The sequence below is a fragment of the Chrysoperla carnea genome, chromosome 1 (genome assembly GCF_905475395.1).
Source record: "Chrysoperla carnea chromosome 1, inChrCarn1.1, whole genome shotgun sequence".
NCBI lineage: Eukaryota > Metazoa > Arthropoda > Insecta > Neuroptera > Chrysopidae > Chrysoperla > Chrysoperla carnea.
In genome coordinates, this window is record NC_058337.1 from 138,577,936 (window position 1) to 138,590,486 (window position 12,551).

The 12,551-nt window shown below is 30.1% G+C and overlaps 1 protein-coding gene and 1 non-coding gene across 2 annotated transcripts; one reads left to right on the plus strand and one right to left on the minus strand.

Moving 5' to 3' along the window:
* Positions 1-6,796: 6,796 nt before the first annotated feature.
* LOC123295590 (gamma carbonic anhydrase 2, mitochondrial-like) lies at positions 6,797-7,309 on the minus strand. Its single transcript, XM_044876999.1, has one exon. The coding sequence runs from the start codon at positions 7,307-7,309 to the stop codon at positions 6,797-6,799; it is 513 nt and encodes a 170-aa protein (XP_044732934.1).
* A 1,998-nt stretch (positions 7,310-9,307) lies between these two features.
* Positions 9,308-9,381, plus strand: Trnad-guc. Its single transcript has one exon. It is a non-coding gene; the product is annotated as a tRNA-Asp (tRNA).
* Positions 9,382-12,551: the final 3,170 nt, after the last annotated feature.

The window sequence follows — 12,551 nt, forward strand, 5'->3', positions numbered from 1 at the left end:
TTTAGAAATGCTTCAGGAAGAGAAAACTGAAGAAGCTTTAGGCAGGATCGAGAATATCAACGAAATGCTAAGAGCTATTGCTGAGTTTAATGATATTCATGATTTTATTGAGCATTCTAGCTTAGTTATGGAAAATGAAGTTTTAGAAACCAATTATGGTGGTTCTATAACAATAATGACACTACACGGTGCTAAGGGTCTTGAATTTGATGTAGTATTTTTGCCAGGTTGGGAAGAGGGGGTGTTTCCGTCTCAAAGATCTTTAGATGAAGAGGGTGAAAAAGGTTTGGAAGAAGAACGCCGCATTGCTTATGTTGGTATAACTAGAGCTAAAAAAGAGCTTTACATCACCCATGCTGAAAGCTGTAAAATATTCTACGAAATAGTCAGATCATACCCATCAAGGTTCATAACCGAAATCCCAGATGAAATAACTATCCGCACATCTTCTATGAAAAAATACGATTCTTTTTATAAATTTTAACTAATTTTTTTTCTAGAATTAAAAATTAATTTGGCATTTTTTCTATTATGTTTATTATTATTTAAAATAAATTAAAAAAGGAATAATATGACAGAGAATTTGAAAGTTGATGACAGAGTTCAGCAACTGAAAGACATAATGGATATTCAAGAAAAGGATTTAAATATTAATGATCAAGCTCAGCAATTACCAAAGAAAGATGTAGCTGATGATAAAATTAATGAGATGGAAGAAGCAAAAAATTTAAAAATTGATGATCAGAACCAGCAATCATCAAATACAAATGTAGTAAATAACAAAATCAACGATATTACAGGAGTAATTAGAAAGTTTGATCAATATCAGTCATTAGTACCTAAAGATCTTTCTTTTTTTGATCAACCGCTTCAATATGAACAAAATTTTGGTGGAGCGTTAGATTTAGGTTATGACCTTATAAGGTCCTATCTTAAAGAAGACAGAATTCAAAATCTTGTTGATAGTATAAATGAAAATGCAAAACAAAATGCTGCAATAACTACAAAGCAAAATAGAGATAAAATTAAACTTTATGCTGCAAAAATTGAAGGTAATTTAAAAGGATTTAGGGTAAGTTTAGATTTAGAATCAATGAAACCTGTACTAAATGAATTTAATGATCAAGATATAAATAATTGATTGTTGAGAGCTTCAATTTGTGGAAGTCCATGATAATTGTTATTTTGTTTAAAGGTAAAATAAATTAATTTTACAACTTTTTGTTTTTAGTTTGCAATTCCACTATTTTATAAAAAGTGGAATTGCAAACTAAAAACAAACGGTTGTAAAATTAATTTATTTTACCTTTAAACAAAATAACAAGATATAAATACTTTAACAAATGCAATTAATGAATCATTAGTTGAAGTGAGTAATAATAAGATTCCCGCAGAGATATATACTGAAAAACTACTAGAAGCAGTTATAGAAAAATTATCTAATTCTTTATCACAGCAAAAATTGCAACAATGTAAGGAATTTATTCATAGTGGGGGAAAAAATAAAAAAACATATACAGAATCGGAAATGGATAGAAAAGAAATTTCTAAAGCAGCAGAAGATTCAGTAAATCAACTGACAGAAAGATTAGATAAAAATACTCAAGAAAGTAAAATGTTAGAGCCTATGGTTAGGCTTTTTGCTCCTTTATATGAGAGTACCAATGAAAAACTTATTGAAAAAACAGGAACAATTTTAAATAATTTAGATTCTGCTTATCTAACTGACAATAGTCCTAGAATAGTCTCGGAGCTAAAAGAAACTAATGACAAAGGTACTTCTCTCTGGGAAAAGTTTAAATCAATTTTTACAGGTAAAGATTACTTGGAGGAAAAACTAGAACAATCAGTAAATAAATATGCAGCGTTAAGTGATGAGTATGTCAAAAAAGAAATTGATAATAAAATCTTTTCAAATGCTTTAACAAACGAACAAATTGCTGCCGGCTTAACAAAATTAATGAATAAAACTGTTGAGCCGAAAGAAGTTAATAATCATAATCTTAATTTAGTTGAAATAAGAAAAGCAAATCCTGAAATATTTGATAAATTATTATTTGCCAACCAATCTCAAACATCTTCAAAAGACAAACCTGCTATTCATCAAGAGAATCAGAAAGTAAGAACAAGAGGACCTGGTCTTTAATTAGCCTTCTTTCTAAGCTGTGAAGATTTCTAAAAATACCTTAAAATGGGATATGTATTAGAAATCTTCATAAAACCTATCTTAGTAATTTCACATCGTTAATTTTTTAAATATTTCTATCAAAAGATAAAAAAGTTGCAAATTATGGAATTTTGATATCTAATATATCAAATGTTTTAATAATAGGTAACATATGGCTATAAAGTTACAAGAAGCACAGCATGAGGTTAGGAGTAAAGATAAAGAAAATGATTTAATACAATTATTAAGAAAAGACTTAAAAGAAACAAAAAACTATTTAGTACAAGGGTTAATTAACGAGGAATTAAAAAAAAAAGAAATTGATGTAAATGATCCTGATGTAAAAAAAACAATTCAAAAGCTAATATATTCTGATCCTGATGACCCTAAAAATATATCATTTGATCCTAGTAAAAAAAATGATATTAAAAGTATTATTGCAACTATAAAAAATAACAACGAGCAAATAACAAAATGGGAACAAGATGGTTATAATCCTGAAGCTTTTAAAGGAATTAAGGAAGTAATGGAAAAGCTTCCTAAGCAGTTAGAAGCAGAATTATCAAGCCAAAAAAATGTAGATAATCTTGTAAATGAACGTGTAAAAAACCGTATATTTATGTATGATAATTTTGCTAAAGAAAATCAGCCAATATTTAAAGATGAAAAACTTATAGGTAAAATAAATAAATATGTAGAAATATCGCAAGATACAGTTTCGGCTTTGCTAAAAAATGAAAAATTATTAGACCCATTAGTGCGGCAAATTACTAAAAATGCTAGCGATTTTTTTGGTAAAGATGGAGCTAACGTTAAAAATGTATGCGTTTTAGATGAGAAAAAGTTGACTGATGAAAATATCCTTACATTTACTTATGAAACTAATAATGCTATTAAGTCGTTTGAATCAGTACAAAAAGGGATTAATAACTTAGATGTTGCAAAAAATAAGCAGGTCACAGAAACATTATTATCTAAATTAGACACAGATTATATAACTAAATATAATAACACAATAATTAATGAGTTACAGGCAGTTAGTAATAAAGGCACTTCATTTTTAGAAAAAATACAGGCAGTTTTTACAGGAAAAGATTATTTGAGAGAAAAATTAGAGAATGTCCTAGATGCTCATATTAAGGCAAATAACAAGCATATAGATAATAAAATTACTACTCTTTCAAAAGGTTTAAAAAATAATGAATTTGTTACGGGTTTAAAGCATTTTATAGATGAAAAAAAAAAAAAAATATCAGATAACTCTAAACTTCGAAATGTAAATCTCAATGAAATACATAATAATAAAGCTGCTTTAGTAGAGCTTAGAAAAATTAATCCGCACAGATTTGATCAAACAGAGTTTGAAGATTCAAAGCGGCTTGCTTTAAAGTCTAAACCTCACAATATCAAAATTGAATCACCTATAGCTACGCCTAATCTTTCTAATAAAAAAGGTCAAAATATCGTTAGATAAATATTATTCGAGGGTATCAGAAAGTATGTGTAAGTTGTAAAAATAGTTAAGAATAAAAATAACATAAACAACTTACATGGAGCTAATATGAAAAATAAGATCAAAGTATCAAATCCAACTATAGAGAGAGTAGTATCAGAAATACTATTCCAAAGTGATTCATCTGAGATATTTGGCAAGGAAGGAATCTTTCAAGAATTTAAAAAGCAGATAGTAAATAAGATTTTAGAAAAAGAAATGGAAACTCATATAGGTTATGAGCAACATTTCAAAAATGAGAAAGATTCATATAACAGACGTAATGGTCACTATGATAAGACTTTAATAGATCCTGAGGGTCGTAAATTGAGTATAGAGGTACCAAGGGATCGGGATGGAGAATTTGAACCTAAAATAATGTCCAAAGGAGTGCGTAAATTTGAAGGATTTGATGATAAAGTAATATCGTTATATGCTTGTGGAATGAGGTGGTCCAATTTGTCTAGACTAAAAATTAAGATTTATGTAGTTAAGTGGGATAGGGTTAACACCCTCGCCTTTAGGCGAACACTTTAGTATAATCTATCTACTAGGTTACTAGAGGAAGACTAGTATGATTTAAAGTACCATATAGTGTTTTGTACAAAGTACAGGTATAGAGTTTTAACTGGGCAAATAGCAAGTAGAGCAAGGGAAGTAATTCAGGAAATATGTGCAGCTAATTACATAGATATAATTAATAACTGCATAAGTCCTGATCGTGTTCATATATTAGTATCAGTTCCACCGAGTATCTCAATATCTAAGGTGTTACAATATATTAAAGGAAAGAGTAGTCGTAAATTGCTACAGGAATTTGAAGTACTTCGTAAGCGATATTGGGGTCAACATCTTTGGGCTAGAGGGTATTTTGTTATTACAGTTGGTAATGTGAATTCAGAAGCAGTACAGAAGTATATAGAGCAACAAGAATAATATCATAAAAAAGATGATTTTAGAATATCAGAGTTTTAGCGTTTACGCTTTTAATCTGCTTTGCAAGCGTAAACCAAACTACCGGCTTTAGACGGTAGTAATTGATTAACCATATTGTAATAAAGCTATAGTATATTGTCAATGTTTAAATAATCTTAATGCTTACAGCTACTTCCATGAACATGAGGAGGGTGCATTTTTATATATTTCAGCATTTTTTTAAGCAAAGTGTCGCGTTTTAGTTTAGATAAGTGATCTAAAAAAACTTTGCCATTTAAATAATCTGCTTCATGCTGAATTACTGTTGCTAAGAAATCTTGTGCTTCTAGCTCTTGTTTATTCCCTTGATAATCAAAGTAATTTATTTTTATTGCTTGTGATCTGGTAATAGGTGCTTCTATTCCTGGAAATGATAAAGATCTTTCCATAAATATTTGTTTGTCACTTGAGAAATAAGTTATTTCCGGATTGATAAAAATAATAGGTGATGATTTGTTATTCTCATGTAAATCAACTACCGCTATACGCTTTAATATATCGACCATATTAACACTAAGCCCTACAGCTCTCTTTCTATCTGCATAGTATTAAGCATTTTGTCTACAATAGTACGAATATTATCATCAACAACTTCTATATGTTCTGCTTGCTTCTTAAAGATATCGTTTGGAGCGTAAACTATTTGATAATAAGATTTTTCTTGGTTCATAATACTAATTTTTAATTATAATTGTTGATAATATATTTTGACTATAAGGTTCTTGCAAGTGATAAGAGCGTCTTTTGCTAGGGTATTTTGCTGGGTTTGCATAAGTATCTTCTGCAATTTTTTTAATATCTTTAACTCCTGCTTGCTTAAGCTGTAATTCTACAAATCCTGATAAATCAAACATATAATGATTTTCTTTTTTTGAATTTATGAAGAATTGCTTATTATTAATATCTTTATCTAAAAAAGCCTTATAATATTCTGTATCAACTTCATATGATTCTTGTGCTATAGCAGGACCTATTAGTGCAGTCAAATTTTCTACACCTTTTTCTATCATCTTATTAACTATGTTATGGATAATACCGTTTATAGCACCTTTCCATCCTGCATGTGCTACTCCAATTATTTTACCATCACCGCTTGCAAGTAACACTGGTACACAATCTGCAGTTTGCACTGCTAGAACTTAATTTTTTCTAGTAGTAATACTGCCATCAGCTTCAGGTATGATAATAGAATTATTATCTGCATCAATAATATCTATACCATGAACTTGATTTAAAATTAGAATATCTTCTGCTTTAAAATAATCAGTTATGGCTTTTTTGTTTCTTATTATTTCTATTTCACCTATAGAATTTTTTTTTTTTTACATATCTATGACTAGAATCCGTCAAAAATTTTATAATATACTAGTCCGTTTATTAGTGCTTCCATGCAAATATCCTATAAGAATTTTATTAATACCTTATCTAATAACCTACAAAAAAAGAAACAGCTAGAAAAAATCATTTTCCAATTTCAAAATAAAAAAATAAAAAGGTAATAATCAATTCGAAATAGATCTTCCTCCATCCCATGATTTAGTAAATTATACAAAAATGATACTTAAAGTTAAAAATACTTTAACAAAAATAGCTGAGTATTTAAATGTTCATACGGATTTCTCTCCTAAACCTTTTTTAAATGATTATGGAAATAGTATGCATTTCCATATAAGTTTTGATATAGAATCTGGCGATTATATAGTTTTAGCAGCACAAGGTTTATGCCATTATATGCTAGATACTCTACTTGCTTTTATGCCTGGTAGTATTGATTATTTACGCCTTGACAAAGATTTTATGGCACCAACTCATGTATCTTATGGAGGAAATAACAGAAGTGTAGCTATTCGAACTCCAAATGTTGTTCCTAAACGTTTAGAACATCGCTTATCTTCTCCTGAAACTGATCCTTATATAGCAATTTTTACTATTTCAAAGTCTATATTATTATCTTTAAATTTTCTAAATTCAATTAAAAAAACAGAAAAGATTTACGGAAATGCTTTTGATCCGCAATATAATTTAACGCCACTACCAACGTCAGCTCAGGAAAGTTTTAAGCTATTTAAGCCAGAGTTTTTTAGATAAAATTTTTTGCCAAAGATTTATATAATTATCAATCTTCACGAAACCTAAATTAGAAGCTATAACTTTTTATATACTTATTTATTAGAGCTATAAATATTAGTAAGTTCTACGTAATTTCTTACATTATCTTGCATCTCTTCTAGCTCTTGATCTGTTAAATATCTAACGAATTTTGCAGGGCGACCCATCCATAATTCTTTAGATTTAATTATTTTTTTAGGAGGTACAAGGCTTCCTGCAGCAACAAAAGCATATTCTTCTATTACTGCATAGTCCATTATTGTGCTACTCATACCAATAAAGGCATTATTGCAGATAATACAAGCATGAATAAGCGATAAATGACCAATAGTTATGTTATTGCCTATTTCTACAGGACCATTAAACCTTGAAGTATGAATTACGCTGCCGTCTTGTACGTTAGTATTATCCCCTATCTTTATTGATTCAACATCTCCTCTTAAAACAGTGTTAAACCAAATGCTTGAATTACTTCCGATCTTAACATTACCTATTATAGAACTACTTGGAGCAATATAAGCAGTTTTATTAATATTTGGTTTAATTCCTTTATAAGGAAGAATCATTAATTATAATCTACCCAAGAAATATTACCATCTTTACGGTAATAAACTATATTTATACGATTGTTATTAATATTTTTGAATACTAACTGCCGGTAAATTTTCTAAATCCATTTTCATTACTGCGTCTTTTACTGATAGCTTTAATATTTCTACAGGTTTTTCAGCAATAATTATTGGATAATTAGCATCATTTGTATCATTAGTATTTTCTTGATCTTGAGGACTAATAATATATTTAGTACCTTCAGAATCGATTTCAGATATTTTTACTTTACCTGTGTGATGATTTTTTAGTTTTGATTTATATTTTCTAAGCTGCTTTTCGAGTTTTGCCATAGCTTTGTCAAATGCTACATATATGTCATTGCAGCTCTCGTTACTCTTAACGATATTATGCTTACCTGAACCATATTTTGCTATAATAGCGCATTTAAAATTTATTCCTTCTTTTGAATAATGTATATCTGCACTTATTATATCAGAAAAATAATTTGTTAGAACTTGGTTAGCTCTTTCTTTTGAATATTCTTGTAAATTATTACCAATAGAAATATGTTGTCCTGAATCTGAAATAATCATAAATAACCTTATAGCTTGAAATTAAAACTATAACGTAAATATTAGTTATAGTGTATATAGATGTTACCTAGTAACATCTATATAATTAATTTATATTTAGCGTAATTTCAAGCTTTTATTACAAAATAAATCTCTTTCATGGGTAACTGATTTATTTTCTTGTAGTCTAATTAAGTCCTTAGTAATTTTTCTTACTAAAGAGGGTTCTATCCCTGCTTTAAAACATATGGTAATAAAATCTTCATTATCTATAAAAATCCATTTTTTAGCCGCATCTTCTGCTTTTTTAGCCTGTTTTTTTTTGGGGAAGTATTAGTTGAATCAATTATTGCTTGCATAATAATAGCGAACCTAAGTGCAATATCAGGTAAAGGATTATAAAATTTTAAGCGTTCAAAAGGGGTAGCTAATTTAATAACAGATGGTTTTGTCATATTATACTCTTAATTTTTGAGAGTCTCTTTGGAGGTACAAACCTCCATCTTCCAGATGGGGAAGCTTTAGCTTGCCATGTGCACGATGATGCGTTAGCATCATAAGCACTATGACACATTACAGCAGGAAATCACATACATTTTACTATCATCGCTATCACATAGTGTGGATTACAAAGTATCGATATAAGGTATTAACTTACGATATAAAAAAGGGGGTTCGAGAAATTATTGCACAGGTAGCAACAGAATTAGGTATTAAAATCGAAACTGGAGTAGTATCAAGCGATCATATACACATTTTTGCTAATATTCCACCTCATATAAAAATCTGTGAATTTGTACAAAAAGCGAAAGTCAGATCTTCAAAGAAGATGCAAGAGGAATTTCCAATATTAAAACAAAAATACTTGGGTAGACATTTGTGGGCACGGGGTTACTTTAGTGCTACTAGTGGTAATGTGACTGATGATATAATTAATGAATATATTAATAAGCATACTGATGCACATGAGTCAGACATGATTTCTAACATAAGACTCGAATAAGCTTTAGCTTGATATGCGACTTCTAGTCGCTATAATCAAACTTTTATCTCTCAGATGAAAGTGGTTGATTAATAAAATTAGATCCCTTAATATAAGCGAACCGGCTTATATGCTGCCCTTATTAAGAAAATCCTAAAAAAGTATAATAATTTTTAGGGGTTCAACTAAAGATGGAAAAAAAATATTATTGATAATTATTTTAGATTTTATTATAAATACTGATTCATATAGCTCAGTTGGTTAGAGCGCTTGCCTGTCACGCAGAAGGTCGCGGGTTCGAGTCCCGTCATTCTTGCCTTATTTTAAGGGTTTTTAGTATTTTATAAGTTATTTAAATATTTCATATGCTGTATATATGCTCCAAAAAAATGAAAATAAACTATTTTATCCTTGCACGATCGAAAGAATTGTTATATATAATTTATTATCCCTTAAAGGGGGGTGTAGCTCAGTTGGTTAGAGCGTCTGCCTGTCACGCAGAAGGTCGCGGGTTCGAGTCCCGTCACTCTCGCCAACATCCTATAAGACTTCAAGTGTTTTCTAACTTCTTCATCTAAAACAGCTTAATATTAAGTTAAACAGTTACGTATATTAAAATTATTTAAGTATTTTTAATTAAATTTATTTGCAGTTTGTATTATTATAATACAGCTTTTGATAGTCCCTTTGGAGGTACAAACCTCCATCTTCCAGATGGGGAAGCTTTAGCTTGCCATGTGCACGATGATGCGTTAGCATCATAAGCACTATGACACATTACAGCAGGAAATCACATACAGTTTACTATCATCGCTATCACATAGTGTGGATTACAAAGTATCGATATAAGGTATTAACTTACGATATAAAAAAGAGGGTTCGAGAAACTATTGCACAGGTAGCAACAGAATTAGGTATTAAAATAGAAAATGGAGTAGTATCAAGCGATCATATACACATTTTTGCTAATATTCCACCTCATATAAAAATCTGTGAATTTGTACAAAAAGCGAAAGTCAGATCTTCAAAGAAGATGCAAGAGGAATTTCCAATATTAAAACAAAAATACTTGGGTAGACATTTGTGGGCTCGGGGTTACTTTAGTGCTACTAGTGTTAATGTGACTGATGATATAATTAATGAATATATTAATAAGCATACTGATGCACATGAATCAGACATGATTTCTAACATAAGACTCGAATAAGCTTTAGCTTGATATGCGACGTCTAGTCGCTATAATCAAACTTTTATCTCTCAGATGAAAGTGGTTGATTAGTCATTGCGAGGAGTGGCAAAGCCGAGGGCGGAGGCAATCTTATTAAACATCCTAAGATTGCATCAAAGCTATGCTTCTCGCAATGACGTTTTTCAACAAGCCCTTATAAATACAAAGCAAATTAATTATGATTAATATCTTTCTAATTATCATTTCTTTATTTATTTCTTTAATAACCTATCTATTTATTAGAAAAACGGATATTTTCACTAAGCTATCAATCCTAAACAGTTTAACTAGTGTGGTGAGTTTATTTATTTGCTGCTTGGGTTTTTATCTAGGCAATAGTTCATATTTAGGTATAGCAATTATTTATTTTCTATTAAGCTTTATAGCAACAAATGGTTATTTAAAATATTTTGTATATGAATCAGATAAAAACAAAGCAGATTGATAAAGTTATTTTGGGATGCGGTTTGAGTGGTATGCTAACCGCTCTTGGTTTTGCCAAAAAAGGTATAGAAACTACTATATTTGAAAGTAAATCTGTAAAAAGTCCTAGTTTTTTTAACGATATTAGAACAACAGCTTTGACGCAGGCTTCTAAAGATTTTTTATCTTCCATTGATATATGGAAGAAACTGGAAGAATTTGCAAGCAGCATGAAAGATGTTTATGTAGTTGATAATAAAGCTTCTGAAATATTGGAATTACGGAATGATGGCTCTTTAGGATATGTAGTTCAAAATAATGATTTAAAAAAAATTTTACTGTAAAAAATAATTGATAATCCGCTAATAACATTAATTGATAATAAGGAATATCAAGAAGTTATAAGCCATAACGAATATTCTATTATTAAGTTTAATGATGAAACCCACGTTAAATGTAATTTACTAATAATATGTGACGGTAGCAATTCAAAAGTTAGATCACATTATTTTGCAAATGAAATAGAAAAGCCATATCAAACAGCCTTAGTATTTAATATAAAGCATGAAAAACCGCATGAGAATTGTGCTATGGAGCATTTTCTGCCTTTGGGTCCTTTTGCATTATTGCCGATGAAAGATCAACATAGTTCTTCTGTAATATGGTCAACTTCTTCTGAGCAAACTGCTTTAATTATGCAGCTGCCTATTGAAGAGGTTAGATTTTTAACGCAAAGAAATGTTGGTAATTCACTTGGGAGAATCATTGATAGTGAAATAAATGGCTTTCTGCTAAAAGCTCGTATAGCAAATAGGTATTTTCATAATAAAATAGTGCTTATTGCCGATAGTGCTCATATTGTGCATCCATTGACCGGTCAAGAACTTAATCAAGGTATAAAGGATACTGAAGCCCTAATTAATGGGATAAATAATAATTTACCGCTATCAGAATACCAAAAATCAAGACAAGCAGATAATTTTATCATGTATAAGCTAACTGATGAGCTAAATAATATTTTCTCAAATCATTCAAAAAGTTTAAGGCATTTAAGACACATAGGGTTTAAAGCGATAAATAACTTTAAGCCTATTAAAAATCTGATTACTAGTTACGCAATCGGTAAAAGGTAAAATATACTCGATGAACTTGAAAAATTAAAAAAACTACGTCCTCTTATAAGATCTGTGGTGCTCACGTATTAAGTATACGCTCCGCTCCCGCTCCGAGGGCTTTAGACTCCTTGCTCTTTTCCAAGTTGATCTTCGTATACCCAACTTTTCATTTATTATATGTATATTTTTTATTGTTTCAATTCTTAATGTTAAGGATGTAAATTTATAAGTAAGGAGAGTTTAAAATCGTCGATTAATACGCTTGAAGAGGGAGTAAAAAATGTGGAAGAAAGTAATAAACTTAAACTTTCTATAAATACGCCTGAAGGGGTTAATGTACAAAATCCTGAATCTGTGCAAGAGCAGGAACAATCAGCACCCTCAAATCCCCAAGAAGAGAAAAAAACAAGAAAAATATTAAAAGATGATCCTAAACTTAAAGGCACAAGAATGGCACGAGCTGGAGCAGTAGCTACTGCACTTGCAGGAGCTACTGCTGAGGCAGGATATCATGTAACTGCCGGGGTGGTTAAAGGAGTAGGTAAAATTGCTGCACATGATATTGTCGGCGGTGTTGAGCATATAGTAGAAGGAGTAGCAAAAGGCGGGTCTAAAGTAGCAACAGCTGTATCAAAAGCAGCTGATCCACTCGATAAAGCTCGAAAAGGTGGAAAAATAAGGAAGAAGGACAGCATAGCCCTGGCTTATATGATAAAGCTCTTAATAAAATTAGAACTAGTGTGTCTGGTGGTAATACAATAGCAGATGGTTTAGATAAAACGTATAAGGTAATATCAAGCAAAGGTACTAAAAGAATTCTTAAAGAAGGCGGTGCAATTAGTTCAGTAGCATTAAATCCAACACCTATAGGTGTCGGTATTGCGGCTCTTTCTCTAACTGCTGTGGCATATAATGTTACGAAAGAAACACTTGAAG

Bases quoted from the DNA above. Each gene is read 5' to 3' on its own strand.
- LOC123295590 (XM_044876999.1), bottom strand. From the start codon at position 7,309: ATGATTCTTCCTTATAAAGGAATTAAACCAAATATTAATAAAACTGCT.